This window comes from Lampris incognitus, chromosome 14 (assembly GCF_029633865.1).
Source record: "Lampris incognitus isolate fLamInc1 chromosome 14, fLamInc1.hap2, whole genome shotgun sequence".
Taxonomy (NCBI): domain Eukaryota; kingdom Metazoa; phylum Chordata; class Actinopteri; order Lampriformes; family Lampridae; genus Lampris; species Lampris incognitus.
The window spans coordinates 15,051,472-15,071,211 of NC_079224.1; the positions used below are offsets into that span (position 1 = coordinate 15,051,472).

Here is a 19,740-nt window from a genome sequence, read left to right on the forward strand (position 1 = left end):
CCCAACACACGCACGCACGCACACAACGCAGCTTCTTTGCGAGTTGCCCCGCTCATTTGCCTCTCTTGCTTGTTTTCTTCTTTGTGGGTCTTTCTTTGCCCCGTGTGTGATTTTGGTGTGATTTTGGTGTCGGTGCTTCCTCTTGTTCTGCGGCGTTGCCCTCCGCGGTGGGAGACTGTGCCTCCGAGAGCCCAAAGACAACAGTTTGGATTTTCATCTTTGAGGATTGTGCTTTTCTTAAATAGGTGAGAGCGGGAACTTTGCCGGGAGTTGTGTCGTCCTTCCTTCCTTTCTTTCTTGCTTTCTTTCTTTCTTTCTTTCTTTCTTCCCTTCTTCCTTCCGCGTGCTTTTTCATTCAGAGTTTAACGTGCACGTTGAAGCTTTTTTCACCAGAATATCTTGGGCAGAGCTCGAGTTCGTTATTGAAGGTTTTCAGATGTCATTGAATATTTTTCAGATATAGATTTTTTTTAACATTATGGACCTTTCTCGTAAATCAAATAAGAGTCCAGGAATTACAATTACTTTTTTTTGTCTTGAATTAAGTAGGCCTACTGATTTTTTTTTTCAAATTAGGGGACTAATGAAAAGTGGCATATGCTTTTTTTCCCCAATGCTTTGTCCTTCAAACTTCTCTTTCTGTGAACACCAACGATGTAAAAAAGAAAAAAAAATCAGTCAATCATTTCAAGCAGAAATCCTCTGAAATAACAACTGGTTCCTGCCAACAGCAGCAGACACAGCTCTGCACCCCCGCCCCACACTCTCATGTTGTTTGAGACTGTGATGGCGGAGTTCATGAGGGGGAGCTCACAGAGGAGTCTGAAAACCTGGCCTCACTGGAGGGTCTTTAAGGTACTACAGATTTAGCAGTTATTCAATATGCAAATAGGGCTGCCACAAGTCTCTTAATGACGGATTTGATTAATAGCTTGACCTTGACCTGCAGACATGCTGCCAGCGCACCCACCCAGCAAGCCGCAGGCGACAAGCCAACAAGGAAAATGCCAATAACAGTCAGAGAGACGTGACATTCCCCTTTCATAACATCCTTGGGATCAGTTTGGAAATCCTTCACCTGCACATCCTAAAGTTCTTTTGGTGTGTGATCAAAAGACGCGCAGCAGGTTTGGTTTCAGAAACGTTCCTGGCTTTAAAGAAACCTTGCTTGAAAAATTACAGTTTTCCCGTCCCGGCTTTGTAGGTCAGAGAACAGGTGGGGGCGGCTGAGCATGAAATGTGGTGCAAGGTAAACAATAGGAAGCTTTCACTGGGCATGATAGCTTGTCTCAGTCAGCCAATATGCACTCGCCCAGATTCACTATGAACGAGGGAGAGATTAAAAAGTTCAGCCATATATTTCCAAGCCGGGTGGGGAATTGGTCTTAGTCCTGCGATGGGCCCATACCTACTCTTGTGGTTTGTGCACTGAAGTGATTACTGACCCCTAATAGGTGAATGATGTGGAGCGTCTGAAAGACATGCACCAGGGAGTCCATCTCCGGGGAGATATGAGCGAAAAAATATTTTAGAGCCACTCCAGCATTCAGACTGTTGGCCAGGGAACAGGTGGGGGTAGGGGGAGGCTGCCCCTATCTGTATCTTTTTATATCTGTGCCGCAAGATAACTAGAGAAAAAGTGATGAACCAAGTGAGGAAAAAAAGAGGGCGTGAGAGAGGGGGAGGAGGGGGGGGAGAAAGAGCAAAAGAGGCAGATGAGAAAGAGAAAGGGGTCGGCAGACAGATGGAGACAGACAAGGACAGAATAGAAAGTGTATCTGTGTGTGGCTCGGTCGACATCTTGCATGTGGCGGTACCCACTGTGTACTATTACATCCCAGATTTGTTTAGATACTCAACTTGTGCTCAACTTCTGTATTCAACACTTTTTTTTAAACACTACTCCGTTGATGTAAAAATCTTTAACGTCAGTACTGCAAATCTGTAGGTTGATAAACTGGGGCCACTGCATGTGCACGCACCTGATGCGTCGTTCCGATGTGAGACGTGCAATTAATTAGCACGACAGCATCAGCACCTCGGCACCTGGGCCGGTTCCTTTCGTTCCCTGTTGAGCGAGATAATGGGGGATTTCAGCACCAAGGACAGCGGCCAACCTTTTATTACCCCCCCCGGCAGCCGGAGAGGGGTGACTTTTGCCTGGAAGCCTGTAGCGTCTTTATCAGCTGACCCCTGCCCTCTCCTACAGCACACGCCTTATTCAGGGCCATTTGCGGCTCCGTGGACCCATTAAAGGGCGAGAAGCGAGACATATTCCTTGACCAGTACCCAATCAGGTAGAGTTTTGGGAATAAGAAACTCTCATTTTGAAAAAAAAAACGCCACAGTTACGGTAAAGATATGACTAGCAGCACAAAATTCAAACTGCTTTTAAAGAGACAGTAGGTAACTTTTGATTCTAGTTTGGGTAGAATACACAAGCACCGATGCTTTTACAGACAATTGGAACAACCATTTTTACAGACTTCGTTCAGTTCTTCACGTTTTTTTACTCCAAATGTATAAACAGTGTTAAGGTGATGAGCACTTCTTATGTTTTCGCTGCAGTTATCAGTTCAACATTGATTTGCGGACAAGAGCATCTTTCTTATAGCTTGAAGATGTTGTTATTAGGGATGCATCGATACTGGTATCGGATATTGGGCCGATGCCGTGAGGAACATGTCATAAATAAAAGCAAAATAGCACATTTTTGGCTTGAATTTATTAAATTGTGGGAAAACTTCTTCTCCTCCTCCTCCTCCTCCTCCTCCTCCTCCTTCTATTCCTCTTAACTGCTCCCGTTAGGGGTCGCCACAGCAGATCATCCGTTTCCATCTCTTCCTGTCCTCTGCATCTTTCTCTGTCACGCAAACCACCTGCATGTCTTCCCTCACCACATCCATAAACCTCCTCTTTGGCCTTCCTCTTTCTCTCTTGCCTGGCAGCTCCATATTCAGCATCCTTCTCCCAATATACCCAGCATCTCTCCTCCACACATGTCCAAACATCTCAAACTCACCTCTCTTGTTTTGTCTCCAAACTGTCCAACCTGAGCTGTCCCTCTAATACACTCGTTCCTAATCCTGTCCTTTTTCACCACTCTCAACGAAAATCTAAGCATCTTCAACTCTGCCACCTCCAGCTCCGCCTCCTCTCTTTTCGTCAGTGCCACCATCTCCAAGCCATACAAAATAGCTGGCAGTGGCAGCTGGTGTTAGTCAATTTGGGGGGGGGGGCGCAATTTACCTTGGCAGCACAACTGACAACTGCTTTAATGTCCACACAGCCACAGAGTTTTTAAGAAGGACAATGTAGCCTATAGATTTTATCAGGGTTTGTAGACGGTGGATGATTGACAGTCGAGACGAGGCGTGGTGATGGGTGTGAACATGATTGACAGCCACGAGAACTGTCCAATCACATTAGATCAAAAAACATTAAAACTATACCAATTCACTGCCAATAAAAATGGGAGTGTCTGGGGCGCACAGAACTGCGCCCCCTGGACAATCTGAAGAAACCAATCAGACAGCAGTCTCAGGTTACATAAGGTATCGTTTGGCCGGCGCCCCTCACCCAGGAAGTATATGTATTCAGACAGAAATCAACCAAACACCATTTGGAACCAATATTTAATGGCTGCTGACAGGAGCTCACAGACTGAAAAACACTTTTATTTCATAATTATTTCCATTATACAACTGAATTATATTTAACATGTTTAAGTAGATTTTCATCTCTTGATATTTGAATGGGGCGGCGCCCCAGCGCCCTGTACCGGCCAGCCGCCACTGATAGCTGGTCTCACCACCATCTTGTAAACCGTCCCTTTCACTCTTGCCGGTACCCTTCTGTCGCAAATCCCTACTGACACTCTTTTCCACCCACTCCACCCTGCCTGCACTCTCTTCTTACTTTGAACAGTTGAACTCAAGTATTTAAACTCATACACCTTCGTCACCTCCACTCCTTGCATCCTGACCATTCCACCCTCCTCTCTCTCATTCATGCATATGTATTCCATCTTGCTCCTACGACTTTCATTGCTCTTCTCTCCAGTGCACACCTCCACCTCTCCAGGCTCTCCTCAACCTGCTCCCTACTCTCGCTACAGATCACAATGTCGTCTGCGAACATCATAGTCCACGAATACTCCTGCCTGATCTTGTCCATCAACCTGTCCATCACCATTGCAAACAAGAGAGGGCTCAGAGCTGATCCTTGATGTAATCCCACCTCCATCTTGAACCCATCCGTCACTCCTACCCCACAGTCACACTGCCCTCATACATATCCTGCACCACACTTACATACTTCTCTGCAACTCCTGACTTCCTCATACAATACCACACCTCCTCTCTTGGCACCCTGTCGTATGCTTTCTCTAAATCATCAAAGACACAATGTAACTCCTTTTGACCTTCTCTTTACTTCTCCATCAACATTCTCAAAGCAAACATCACATCTGTGGTGCTCTTTCCTGGCATGAAACCATACTGCTGCTCGCTAATCATCACCTCTCCTCTTAACCTAGCTTCTATTACTCTTTCCCATATCTTCATGCTGTGGCTGATCAACTTTATACCTCTGTAGTTGCTAGAGTTCTGCACATCACCCTTATTTTTGAAAACCGGTACCAGTAAACTTTTTCTCCACTCCTCAGGCATCCTCTCACTTTCCAAGATTGTGTTCAACAATCTATTTAAAAACTCCCCTACCATCTCTCCTAAACATCTCCATGCCTCCAGAGGTATGTCATCAGGACTAACTGCCTTTTCACTCTTCATCCTCTTCATAGCTGCCCTCACTTCCTCCTTGCTAATCCACCGCACTTCCTGAATCACTATCCCCACATCATCCAACCTTCTCTCTCTCTCATTTTCTTCATTCATCAGTCCCTCAAAGTACTCCTTCCACCTTCTCAGCACATTCTCCTGGCTTGTCAGCACATTTCCGTCTCTATCCTTCATCACCCTAACCTGCTGCACATTCTTCGCAGCTCGAGCCCTCTGTAGGCAATCAGTACAAGTCCTTTTCTCCTTCCTTAGTTTCCAACCTGTCATACAACTCACCATACACCTTTTCCTTTACCTTCACCACCTCTCTCTTCACTTTACGCTGCATCTCCTTGTACTCATGTCTACTTTTTTCATCTCTCTGACTATCCCACTTCTAAGCCCACTGAGGCAAATTTGTAATTTGTGATATTGGGCTATACAAATAAAATTGATTTGATTTGATTTGATTCTTTGCCAACCTTTTCCTCTGTATACTTTTCTGTACTTCCTCATTCCACAACCAAGTCTCCTTGTCTTCATTCCTCTGTCCTGATGACACACCAAGTACATTCCTAGCTGTCCCCCTCACCATTTCTGCAGTGGTTGCCCAGCCATTCAGCAACTCTTCACTACCACCCAGTGCCTGTCTTACCTCCCTTCTGAACTCCCCACAACAGTCTTCCGTCTTCAACTTCCACCATTTGATCCTTGGCTCTGCCTTCACTCTCTTCCTCTTCTTGATCTCCAAAGTCATCCTACAGACCACCATCCAATGCTCCCTAGCTACATTCTCCCCTGTCACCACCTTGCAGTCTCAAATCTCTTTCAGATTGCACCTCCTGTATAAGATATAGTCCGCCTGTGTGCACTTTCCTCAACGCTTATAAATCACCCTGTGTTCCTCCCTCTTCTTGAAATATGTATTCACCACAGCCATTTCCATCCTTTTCGTAAAATCCACCACCATCTGCCCTTCCACATTCCTCTCCTTGTCATCATACCTACCCATCACCTCCTCATCACCTCTGTTCCCTTCACCAACATGTCCATTGAAGTCTGTTCCAGTCACCACTCTCTCCTTCTTGGGTACACTCTCCACCACTTCATCCAACTCACTCCAGAATTCTTCTTTCTCTTCTATCTCACACCCAAATTGTGGAGCATATGCGCTGATAACTTTCACCATCACACCTTCGATTTTCAGCTTCATACTCATTACTCTGTCCAAAACTTTCTTCACCTCCAACACACTCTTGACATACTCTTCCTTCAGAATTACCCCTACCCCGTTTCTCCTCCCATCTGCACCATGGTCTAAGAGTTTGAACCCATCTCCGAAATGCTCTTGGCCTTCCTCCCCTTCCACCTGGTCTCTTGCACACACAGTATATCTACCTTCCTCCTCTCCATCATATCAGCCAGCTCTCTCCCTTTACCAGTCATAGTGTCAATATTCAAAGTTCTGACTCTCACCTCCACACTCCTACCCTTCCTCCTCTCCCGCTGCCTCTGAACATGCCTTCCCCCTCTCCTTCTCCTTCGCCCAACAGTAGCATAGTTTCCACCGGCACCCTGCTGGCCAATGGTCATTTGTAACCTGGGCCTGAACCCAATCCAGTATGAAAATCTGATTTGTGATCTGCATATTTGATTTGACAAAGGTTTTACACCAGATGCCCTCCCTGGGGCAACCCTCCCCATTTATCCAGGCTTGGGACCCGTGCTAAGAATGCACTGGCTTGTGCATCCCCGTTTGATGGGTTGGTGGGAAAACTGATTCTATCTCAATTATTTTGGCCATTAACCCCAAACTAATGGTGGAAGGTTGCATTGTTCAGGAAAAGTAATGGATTGGATTGGCCGATATTTAAAGGTTTACATTTGGAATCAACAAAGATTGACAGTGGAAAAGTGGTTTCGGTACATCCGTAGTTATTATGAAGGAAAACCTATGTTTGCTCCAGTGTTCATTTTTTTTAACCTTACTTCCTGGATCAATTGACCGAATGTCTATTTGAGCTGACTAATCTCTGCCAGATATTATATTTAGCATTATCACCTATGAGGCAGTGAATTAGTAAAATCACCTTTTGCAATGCCAGTGTGTCTACAATGTCAGGTTCCCATCCACTACAGATGGAGAATCTTAGGTATTCCATTTAGTAAACGTTTACTGTATTAGTAGGCTTCCTCCTATTTCCCAGATGATTAGAAAACAACCTCTAATGGTAATTTCAATCAGATTTTACTAATACTAATTCTCACTTTAGTGCTACCACCATCGTGATTTTTTTAGTCACTAATTCAGGTCATGAACTGAAGGATGGTTTGTTCCACTCTCTAAAACCAATGGAGTATATAAACTTTGTCATGGTGAGAGAACAGACAAATGTTGTTTGTCCTTTATTAGCAGTAGCTAATAAATATGAAAAAGCAAAAGCTGTAACATGATAACAAACTCTTAATATTCACACAAAAGCAATGAATTTCTGCACAGTTCTCCCTATGCCCACCAATTTTTCATGGGATTGCACACAAAGTGTACTTGTTAATATTTTTATATGGTACAATCTCAGTCATGTCCAGTCTAACCTCAGGCATACTGGATATTTTATTAATTTGATCCAAACTGTAAGGGTGTCCAGGTAGTGTAACAGTCTATTCTGTTGCCTACCAACATGGGGATCGCTGGTTCGAATCCCCATGTTACCTCCGGCTTGGCCGGGCGTCCCTACAGACACAGATCGCCGTGTCTGCGGGTGGGAAGCTGGATGTGGGTATGTGTCCTGGTCACTGCACTAGCACCTCCTCTGATGTGGCTGGCGACTCCACATGTATCGGAGGAGGCATGTGGTAGTCTGCAGTCCTCCACCCGGATCGGCAGAGAGGGTGAAGCAGCGACCGGGACGGCTCGGAAAAGTGGGGTAATTGGTTGGATACAACTGGGAAGAAAAAAAGGGGGGGGGGGATTCCAAAAACAAGCAAACTGTAGATGCTTCTCCACAGCCATGTGACCTTTTGCCCAGTTCAGTGAACTTTCACCCTGCAGTGTTAAATCCATTCCCAAATGTACATCCAGCTGTGATATTGCACATCTATATGCAGCCCTCCAGTGTCATAAAGCAAAGCAATATTTTGTTATCTGCTAATTACTCTCAGCTCTAGTGACCTAGTTACTTTAGCCTAGTGCAATGGCAGCCATATTTGGCAGTTACACAAGAGGGGAATTAGGAAAATGCAGAGATATGTCAATGCCAAGAGACATGTGAAAGCATATGCTTTATGCCCTAGGGTGGCGCTCTGGACTGCAGTGCCCACAACAACAGGTTGAGCTTTTCCCCCGTTGCCTTCCAGTATACTTGGTAATGAAATGTAGTATTTCTCATGAAACGGGTTTCAATATTTTCTAGAAAAAAAAATACGACTTATGAATCAGCTCCCAAATCTTCAATTACTTGCTCTTCGGGTGCAATGACACAGCTCAGTAAAGGCTTTGGCTTATGTAAAATAAATAGACAACACTCTCCCTGATAGGATACAGCGCGAGATGGAGGACCAAATAAGCTTTCAAGGTAAAGATACCGCAAAACCTTAACAGGTCAAAGTGGAAATATCCTAATAATACACATAGACCAGATACTAGATCCTACAGTTTAATAAAAAAAAAAAAAAAACCAGGGCGCCCGGGTGGCGTGGCAGTCTATTCCATTGCTGGGATCGCTAGTTCGAGTCCCTGTGTTACCTCCGGCTTGGTCGGGCATCCCTACAGATGCCTTGTTTTTTTCCGACATGCATTCTGGGAACTCTGCCTCTGATTGGCTAGTATTCATTGCCTCCGTTGATTAGGTTGGTTAAGGTTAGGGTGGGGTTAAGGATAGGGTTAGCCAATCAGAGATAGAGTAGGGGCGGGTCTTCCCGGAATCCAGGTGGGAAAAATAATAACGCCCTACAGACGCAATTGTCTGTGGGTGGGAAGCCAGATGTGAGTATGTGTCCTGGTCGCTGCACTAGCACCTCCTCTGGTCGTTCAGGATGCCTATTCAGGGTGGAGGGGGAACTGGGGGGGGGGGATAGCGTGATCCTCCCACGCGCTACGTCCCCCTGGCGAAACTCCTCACTCTCAGGTGAAAAGAAGTGGCTGGCGACTCCACATGTATCAGAGGAGGCATGTGGTAGTCTGCAGCCCTCCCCGGCTCAGCGGAGGGGGTGGGGCAGCGACTGGGACGGCTCAGAAGAGTGGGGTAATTGGCCAAATTGGGAGAACAATGGGGGGGGGGCAAAAACAAAACCAAAACAGGTGCATCCTGGCAAAACTCCTTGATTCTCAAGATAATCAGGCCCAAGTGTAATCGTAAAATGATGGATAAGCAGTCTCTCGGTGATGTACCCTCCTCCTTCCCTTCTCTGTGCAGGTCACGTCACATTTCTATCTGGCCCGTGTCATCACGGGTCGAGGCGGTGGGTTTCTCCAATTAGATTAATGACACAGCTCATTTTCGGCAGGGAGGATCCGCCCTCCGTCTGCGTGCGTCAGAGAGCCCCTATAAGTTCACACAGGGTAACAAGTGGAGATAAGGCTGTGAGGGGTTGGATTGGACTTTCCAGGCCTGGGCTCCACGTACCCATATGGCAGCCGGCTTTCATTTTGCGGGTCATAACACACACACACACACACACACACACACACACACACACACACACACACACACAGCTTTACGGTTCAAAAGACGAGTTCATTAAAGGTGTGAAAAATATGTAAATGATAAGAGTTATAGAGCGGTAACATAAAAGCAGGGAGTCACACTAATAATTTATAAGCCAACACTACCTACCTACCTACCACATGGTGTGTGCCTGCATTTTCTGGTCTTTGATATTCTGGTCGTAGGCCCGGTTCTAAGCTCCTTGAAGATGATTGGCATTGCAAAGGCCTTTCTCCCTTCATTTTTTTTGAAGTTCCCACATTTTCCCCTCTAGTCTCCCCCCCTCCCCTACCCCCCTCCCCATCATCTCCCTCCTGCTCTCCGCTTCCCCTCAGCCGCTCTGTATCTGTTTCCTCATCCTTTTGTTGCTGTTTTCCTCTCTCCCTCTTCAATTCAAACTCAAGACAGGCGCTGTACTGACGGTAATGGGGTCTAGGAATAAAGGAGTAAAAAGTAAAAAAAAAAGAAAAAGAGAAGAGAATAGGACTTGACTGTCATTTTTCCTTGTTGGCATAGCGGGCAAAACTGAGCGTGTTTCCAAGAAAGTCAAGGTGCACAGTAAACAGGGTTACAACCGGGGGTGGGGGGGGGCTGGTTACCTATTGTACAGTAGGTAGAGATTAACAGGCCTGTTCTCTCCATCTCCTCTGCGCCGTTAGGCAATATTTACTCTCCGAGTCCTCCAGGAGAGATTAGACGCCGTTGGGTTCTGTTGGACTGAGTGCAGAATGGCCCTGCGAGGACCTCTATTCATTAAGCCTTAATTGCTAAATGAGGTCTTTGAATGATTCAGCAATAGCTGCTGCTGTTGGGGGTATTAGCTGAGTAATTTATGGCTGCAGGGGAGCAGGATAAAAACAGAGCGAGGCGGAGGATGTAATATTAAAAAGTACATTGTTCCTCCAGGCCCCCTCCCCGTGCACAAAGCATCTTAAGGTTGAGAGTTGCTCTCCAGGGGGCGTATTCCAAGAAAAGTTGGAGGAATAGTTAATTCTTAAGAGCCGGTTTTCTGCTTCAGCTGGACGATGATAAATTATTTTTCCTTACTCGGGGGTCCAATTGGTGGGATTCAGGTGACGTGGATCACATTTTCATTTGGGGCCACATCGTCCGTCTCTTTTCGGGCGTGTTTGTAAGAGATGCCGCAATCCTCTGTCGTAAAAATGTGATTTGCAGTCCCAGCAGGGCCCACATCAAAACTGGCCCCGAATCATATTGAATAATCGCGGGCCATAAAGAGTTATCAGCCAAATATATGGTCTGATGTAATCCAGTGTGTTCATGCCACCGCTGGTAATTGGGTGAGACTGAAATCATTCACTTGATGGGGCTAATTTCCCCACTAACGACAGTTTGTTTTCTGAACTGCGACACAACGTTGCCGGTTTCGACCCATGAGCAGCATTTGGAGATTGCGTTCCAAGGCATTGTTGATGGATGCGTTGCAGGGCGGCTCTGAAACTTGGGATAAAAACAATCAAATCTGACTCCACTTCTATTCAGATCTATCCTGCGGTGCCTTATTATTCATCCTTCTCCTCCGCTCTCGGAGTCACGCCTGATGGGTTCTCTCCAGCCGCGCTAGCAAAGTTAGCAGAATCTTAGCTCTGGGAATTTCAGTCTCTTCCCACAGGCGAGACCGAAGCCGACGTCTCGATGTCTCACGGCAGACAAGCTATTGAGACGTCGACAAGTCAAACCCGGCCTTCCTTCGCTTTGATCCTGACAGCTGGGGTGATGTGCTCCCGGTTGTACACTTGTCAGCCCGCTGGAGATAGAGTGCTGCAACACAACACAGGAGCAGGGCACAAGGAAAAGCGGCCTGAATGCATCTCTCATATCCCATACGTGTTTGTCATAGCGGCTGAGGGGGTTTTCATCTTTTCCTTTTTCCTTCCCAGACAGGAGCGTGACTCAGTGAGGAGATCGGGGGTTGGGGGTGGGGGTGTGGAGGTGCTAAAATGATTACTTTCTGCAGTTCCTCGCTCCTTTATCTCTGGAGAGTTCAGGCTCTAAAGGTCCTGACAGTCGGTGTGAATGGACCAAAGAGGCTCTAGGAAATACTTACACTTGGAACCTCTGCTACATGGAAATACGCCAAAAAGCCCCCCCCCAAAAAAATCAAAACTGTCATGGCGTTTACTGTAGTGAGAAAGAATCTGTCAGTGAGAACTTTTAAATTTTAGAGTTCTTGCTTGGGAAAACATGCCGGCGTTGAGATGCATTTACAGTTTGTTGGCACATGAAAATGTTATTTAGCATTAATTTCTTGAGCAGCGGTGTACCGCGGGGCGTCCGGGTAGCGTAGCGGTCTATTCCGTTGCCTACCAACGTGGAGATCGCTGGTTCGAATCCCCGCATTACCTCCGGCTTGGTCGGGCATCCCTACAGACACAATTGGCCGTGTCTGCGGGTGGGAAGCCGGATGTGGGAATGTGTCCTGGTCGCTGCACTAGCACCTCCTCTGGTCGGTCGAGGTGCCTGCTCGGGGGGGAGGGGGAAGGCACTATGTCCCCCTGGTGAAACTCCTCACTGTCAGGTGAAAAGAAGCGGCTGGTGACTCCATACGTATCGGAGGAGGCGTGTGGTAGTCTGTAGCCCTACCCGGATCGGTGGAGGAGGTGGAGCAGCGACCGGGACGGCTCGGAAGAGTGGGGTAATTGGCCAGGTACAATTGGGGAGAAAAAGAGGGAAACCAGGGACCCCCCCCCCCCCCACCAGAGGTGAGCTGAGATGAATCCATCCCATCGTTCCTCCTCTTCAGGTCTACTGGGCTACTCGGGATTCAGAGTGTAGTATGTTTGCTGGCCTGGGACGCTCCACCACAGTTTGCCAGTAGTTATGCTGCACGCCACTTAAAAGGCTTTGAGGATCTTGGAGACTCATGAATATTGTAAAAGGATGCCCTTTGAAGTCTTTTTTTTTTCCCAATTTGAGGACCATCCCACTGAGCCAGAGTGGTAACATCAGACATTCCTTCCTGTGATCTCGCTCATTAAAACATTTGTAATCGAAAGTACGTATTTGGGAAACAATAATGAGCAACTCCAAGTTAATAAGCCGAGCCAATGCATGTGAAGGAAATCTGAGACGGGATTCTTATGAATGAGCGTCATGCATCAGGTCGTAGACAGCCTGTAAACATCCCCTCTTCTGGCTTCAGCAGCTTGCAGCTCGCTGGTGTATCTGGTCTCTGTTTTCCTGCTGTCTCACCAGCAGCTACTTCCCCATGAATGGTTCACTGATGGTTCGGCGTCAGTCTCAGTTTAGAGAATTTGACATTTTAAACATTTCATTTTTGAAAATAAAAAAAAAACAGTTTGGAAGGGTGTCCAGGTAGCGTAACGGTCTACCAACATGGGGATCGCTGGTTCGAATCCCCATGTTACCTCCGGCTTGGTCGGGCGTCCCTACAGACACAATTGGCCTTGACTGTGGGTGGGAACCCGGATGTGGGTATGTGCCCTGGTCGCTGCACTAGCGCCTCCTCTGGTCGGTCAGGGGCGCCTGTTCAGGGAGGGAGGGGGAAGTGGAAGGAATAGCGTGATCCTCCCACGTGCTACGTCCCCCTGGCGAAACTCCTCGCTGTCAGGTGAAAAGAAGTGGCTGGCGACTCCACACATATCGGAGGAGGCATGTGGTAGTCTGCAGCCCTCCCCGCAGGGGGTGGAGCAGCGACCGCGACAGCTCGGAAGAGTGGGGTAATTGGCCGGATACAATTGGGGAGAAAAAGTATTTTTCATGTACAGGTATGGCGGGAAAATTGAGAGAAAGATAGAGCAGAGGAGGTACAGGAGAGAAGGCGAGGAGGAGAGAAAGGGCCAGGCAGGATTCACTTCTAGTTCAATGGAGATTCAATGGAGGGAGCCCAGAGGCAGGCAGCAAAACTCCTCCACAGTCTGCGAGCACGAACATTTCACAATTGGATTATTCGCTCAATTCTATCCAGCTCCACGTATAACTAGCCAGCAGGTGAAGTCAGGACTCTGTGACTGGACACCCGGCAGCTCAGTCTGTCGTTCTGTCCGTCCACAAGGCCGCCATCCCAATTTGGACACGTTTCCAGAGCTTCATAGAAATCCCCAGGTTCTTCTGCTACTGATATACACCTCAGGGCTCATAAAAGACACTTTACCTCCTGAAAAATGATTCCCCCCCCCCCCTTGAACCCTCAGAGACCATTTTAAACCTCACTTAAGTCAATATAGATTCAGTAAATCTGAGGCGAGAAACAAGCAGAGGCCGAGGAGGAATGCAGGTAATAGTCATATTTTCGATAAGTTGTCAATTTAGCAATATCCTTCTATTAATCGTTTCACCTGAAGTGCCATAAACCTTTTCTTTCGAAAATTCCGTGCCCGTTTTGAACCACATGCCCATTTAATCACTTCAACCACTATTTAATGAACTGACACAAAGTGTGTTCATTCGGAGCTATATTCCAGTTCAGCATGAGGAGAGGTGAGGGACCTCTCGTTTTATCCAATTAAACCCACTTAAAATGTGCCCCCGCCTGCCTAATTATCCAACTAATGGAACTCGCCTAAATACACTCAGCCTTGAGAGCCTTGGACACATTCAGTGCACTTTACATCCATCAGTCACTAAGTGGGGTAGGTGGACGTGGGCGTCAGGTGAGTGGTCTACGTTCAGCGGTGGAGACGGGTGAATGAGATTTAATTGGACCGACTATTGGGGCTTTCCATCTGCCGGCCAGCTCGTGATCGAGTTTGTCAACCACAAAAAAAACACAAAAGTGGCATTGTCGTGTTCTGTAAGCCACAGGCTGCACTGTCAAAGCATTCCCTGTTGCATCCTGCGGCCCAGAACGAGCGGTGTTCCGGTTGTTGTTGAGAGAGTAGGAAAAAGAGAGGTACGAAGGATTATGTGTGGGCAGAACGGAGAGATGGAAGCAAAAAAGAAAAAAAAGGAGGGGGGGGCAGTGTGCAAAAAAAACTGTGATAGGATTCTGCCAGAGAGGATAGACTGGAGAGTACAGTATGTGTATGTCCGTTTGGCAGTGCCCGGGTGTGTGTGTGTGCATGCATACCCTTTGTGTGTGTTTGTGGTTCCTGCTGAATTGATGTGCATCAGGTTTAGAGTGAAAGCTGCTGCCCGGCCCTGCTGTATTAGGGCACGCCTGCCTGTCCTTCACCTCCAGTAGAAGAAATTAGATGCAGATCATTGAACTGAGCCACCATGACGGTGTTGCAAGGGCCTCTCTCATAAGGGCCACAATAATATTTCCTCTAGTATGTCTACAAAAGTCCTCATTATCTGAAAGCATGCATTTTCCAGCATAAAACCCACATCACAAGCGCGGAATTTCAGGAATCAAAACTCTGTCCTTCATTATAGCTCTGATTGAACCACATTCCATGTTGTTGATCGCTATGGCGACACTTCCTAGTCCCCAAAGGGTGCAGTGGCATCAGTGGTACACACAGTGCAGCCTGTGCATGAATCACTAAGGATCATGAAGGACTAGTGGTGTTTAGAGAAGGATCGCCTCAGGTCTCATTCGAGACAATTTGACAGGCTGCATCCCCGCATACATGTAGTAGCCAAGTATCCATATATAGCCGCTGTCTCTGTGCTTATTGTCTCTATTTTCACAAAATGAAACTGTTTTTGGTGCTCAGTGACTATAATAAAAAAAAAATCACCAACGGGGGATCAATCAACACGTGGGGACATTTGTGAAAATGATTAAATTATTAAAGACACAAATATCAAGCTAACACAAAAGAGTGGGTAAAATTACTGAGGATTTGTATTGTGGCGCTATTTTCAGATACGGGGCTGTTCTCATATACAGTGTGATCTGTCAGATTCACACATCTGAATCCCTGCTACCTTGTCAGAGTTTCCCCTCACCTCCTACAAATAGGCATCACCTCTCCAGCCTTTTCACTGAACTTCGGATGAGATAAGATAGATGGGAATGGGGTGAGACTATGGTGATGTTAAAGGCCTGAAAGAAATCAGACTGAACGGAAACATGCAGTGTTTTCATTTCAGCAGCTCCAGCAAATGCCTCAGCCAAATTTTCCGTTGCCTACCTACATGGGGATCACTGGTTCGAATCCCCGTGTTACCTCTGGCTTGGTCGGGCGTCCCTACAGACACAATTGGCTGTGTCTGCCGGTGGGAAGCCGGATGTGGGTATGTGTCCTGGTCGCTGCACTAGCGCCTCCTCTGGTCGGTCAGACGCCTGTTCGGGGGGGAGGGGGAACCGGGGGGAATAGCTACGTCCCCCTGGTGAAACTGCTCACTGTCAGGTGAAAAGAAGCGGCTGGCGACTCCACAGCCCTCCCCGGATCAGCAGAGTGGGGGGAGCAGTGACTGGGACGGCTCGGAAGAGTGGGGTAATTGGCCAGGTTCAATTTGGGAGAAAAAGGGGGGAAATTCCAAAAAAAGGAGTGTGTTTTTTATTTTTCATTATGCATGTATTCATGTTCATGCCTGCGTCCACATCTAAAAACCTTAGCAGGTATACTATGACAACTTAACCCCCACTTACTACCTAATATAGGGATTTCATAGGTTGCTGCTCTCCACGAACTCATGGGGTGAAAACAGTCGATGTATCCCATAATGCCTTCTGTATCTCTGTCTCTGTGGTCTCCTTCTTGTGTGCCGTATCTCTCAGCAGGCAGTTGTGTAGGAGTAGAATGACTGGGAAGACCCAGACCAGCAACGTGACCAACAAGAATGACCCGCGCTCCCTCAACTCTCGCGTCTTCATCGGCAACCTCAACACGGCCGTGGTCACCAAGGCCGACATCGAGGCCATCTTTGCCAAGTACGGCAAGATTGTGGGCTGCTCCGTCCACAAGGGCTTCGCCTTCGTCCAGTACGCCAGCGAGAGGAATGCCCGCGCGGCCGTCATTGGGGAGAACACGAGGGTCATCGCTGGGCAGTCGTTAGGTAAGGATGACCGGACTGCGGTGGTTTCTTCCAGAGTTCGGAGTCCTTTCAGAGCATGGTTCGTGTCTGTGACTACTATGACTATATGTAGCATTGTGTGTGTGTGTGTATGTGTGTGTGTCTGTCAGTGTTTGCATGTGTGCATGCGTATGTATGTGTGTGTCTGTGTGTAAGAGGAAATAAAATTTGCATGAAAATGGAGCGGACAAATGAAACAAAGCCAATAAGGAGGAACCCTCTTGAGGCGGGCTCTCAATGGATCCCTGTAAATCTCCCCCATATTATTTATTGATCATCTCCCAGCATCCTCCATGAAAAAAAAAACCTTCTCATGGTCTTACTCGTTCATTAAATATGAATAGCAGTCCTGCAGGGTCAAACCTGAAATTCCATCCCCTATTTGCCCTGACTTCACACATTTTTGACTACTCTATTGTGAAGGGCAGTAGAAAAGCTGCAAGGTTGAGCGATGTCAGTGGTGCTTTGCTGTATAATTAAGTGACTCGAGAACCATTATTGCGGGGCCATGTGATTGATATTCATTTTCTGCACCCTGAGTGAAACTGTGGGTGAAGCCGTGGCTTTGGTCAAGTGCTGTGCCTTTACCCGAGCCTATACGAGTAGTCGAAAGGGTAGATTTTTTTTTCTAGCAAGCTCTCTTTGCATGTGTTCCCTCATTTTATTTCACACAAAGCAGCATAGTTGGTTATTCCCAGGACAATATTTTGGCTCCCCAACTCGTTCACCAAAGATTAATCTATTATGTAGCCATAAACGATAGATATTCACAGGGTTAGGCGACACTGAATGTCGCATTTGGCAGAAGCTGGCTGCTTCAAGTCCATCTCTTCATAAAGAGTAATCGCAAAGAGGAAAAATGAGTCACACGAACCCATGGGTAGTTGCCATGCCACAGAAATACAGGTGTTGCACAGAAACTCACACCAAAATAAAAGCAAATGCACTCGTGACCCTTCTCCTCTTGGTTGTGCACCGTTGTATACCCTAAAAGCAGCATACACCATTATTAGGCCACATTTACGAGCGTGTGGGTTTATCCGACAGACACGGGTGTTTGTGTTCGCAAAGAGCCTGCAAGTAGCATTAAAGGTCTCAACGGTATGTCCAGCTGAGAAGCACTTACGGGAACATACACTTGGTGAGAGGCAGTCTAATAAGCTGAAATAACTTGAGTTGTGCGAGCCTGCCCTGGCATACCTCTGTGGCCACAGCAGTACGCCACCAACTAAAAGTGAACCGTATTTCTTTTCATAGCACCTAATATAGCAGCTCCACTGGTTGCACTTGATAGCCTCCTGGGGAATACAATCACGGGCCACGTGCACGCGCGCATGCATTCAACTCACAAACAAGTGCTGTGCACACACATACACACGTATATCCATTAACCTCACATAACAATTTCTTCTCTCTCGTGATTATATGCGGACGCACACACACACACACACACAATAAACTCAGCATAGTGCCAATGAACTGCAGGCCCAGGCGTTAACGCCGCACCGCAGCTCGCCATACGCTTTGGAAAATGTCCTCTTTGCTTGAATTTGAACAGTACAAGTCCCCGTGATGTATCTTCTAAACACGAGTTGTGTACCGGAAAGGCCGTGGAATAATCTTGGCAGAGGTAGAGACTGCCGGTGTTGTGAATGACGAATACATTGAAGACGTTTCCCCCCTTTTTTTGTGGATTTTGACATGTGAGAAGGTGGAATGCGACATGCGAGGAGATCGTTTATTTTAAAGATCACAGGTTCGGATTAAAACCTGTGATGTTGTGAGTATGCGAGTATGCAACGCTGCTCACTGAGCTGCCAGGATGTCCCACGCTTGAGTAAATTTAATAGCCGAGAGATACTGAAGCGCCGGCAATTGCTTGACTCAATTTAATTCTTTTGGACATGACTGGATTGCCAACACAATGGCTTTAAGTAGCTCATGCAAATAAAAGTGACACTCAATCACACTGGTGGTTGGGCCGAGACAGATGCTATTTAGATCCAGATGAAGATGTCTGCTAATGAGTAACAGTCTACGGTTCAGGGTTTCACTCCCGTTCCACACTGTAGTCAGCGGTTCTCCACTGCACTCCTTTCAGCTTTGATTAATAAAATCTGGCATTTCAAAATATAGTTTTAAATCAGTGCATAGGGAGACGTATTGTGATTAAGGAGATATCACATAGTGGATCTTGGTTCCAGCTGTGAGCCGGCAAGTGCACACACGTGTTGGGGGTAACGTGGTAATATATTACTTTTAGCAGTAACGAAGTAATAAAATGTGTTTCTAAAATGATTTCGGTAATGTTATTATGTAAAGTAATGCGCTACCACCCGAAATCATCCTCATCATCATCAGCGGTCACTTGGGGTCGAGTATGACTGTCCTCCTTCTAGGTCCTTGTGGGTATCCTTGCGGGAGGATACCTGCACGTGACAGCTTTCTACGTGGAGCGGCTGATGCACCTGTAGCCACCACACAGTCCTTGGCAGGGGGTGGCCAGAGTCCAATGGCATGGAGAACCGAGACAATTGGAGACCACCCTCTGTTGCAGCCTTCATCTGCCTTCATTGGCATTGTCTTCCACCAGTTCCGCCGTTGAGTTCTTTGTTGGCTCGCGCTTTGTCTGGAACCTCCTCCTTGACCTATCCGCCTTGGCTGACCCTACCAGGAGCCAAGCTCTGGATGGCATAACTCTTGGGATCATTAGCACACGCAAGTTTGTCCACTACGACAAGGTGGCGATCCAGGAAATATACAGGTACGGATGCGCCGCATCATGTAGGTGGGACGGAGCGGGTTTTTTGGCTGGACTGGCCGGCGGGGCCAGCCCTACAAACGGGAATGTCCCAATCAGGTGACCAACGACAGTTCCAGCCAGCAGCGACCAACAACGTCACTGAAGTTATATGATTGGTTGGCCGACCAATGACATCACTGGTAAACACGGAAGTGGGCGTTTCCACATGGCCGTGAATCAGTGCAGCGGTTCGCACCCTAACGAAAGTAATATATTGCTGCTCGTGGATACTATACACCTCATTGCAAAAAAGTCCAATTCATAAACATCAGCGCTAATAGCCACATGCAGTTAGAGTGAAAATTAGAAGCGTGTTCAGAGAGTTGGTGGTAACTGAAGCGCATTTATAAGGCGTGTCATGCCCAGACTTTCCAATGATCACGGCAGCAGTGATTTTAGCCAGGTAATTATTTCATGTAAAAAATAAATTGGCCCTATTTAACTTTATAAATAATCAGGGATTGAAAACTGCTGCCCAGTACAGCCGCTAATCACAGAACCGATG

General features: G+C 47.0%; 1 protein-coding gene across 1 annotated transcript in view; it reads left to right on the forward strand.

The window, feature by feature from the left end:
- Nucleotides 1-803: 803 nt before the first annotated feature.
- LOC130123783 (RNA-binding Raly-like protein) overlaps nucleotides 804-19,740 on the forward strand; it is a 58,020-nt gene continuing 39,083 nt past the window's right edge. The window contains exons 1-2 of the mRNA XM_056293074.1: nucleotides 804-855; nucleotides 16,137-16,414. Coding sequence (XP_056149049.1) covers nucleotides 16,159-16,414 — 256 coding nt within the window. The 5' untranslated portion in view covers nucleotides 804-855; nucleotides 16,137-16,158. The remainder of the gene's footprint in view (nucleotides 856-16,136; nucleotides 16,415-19,740) is intronic.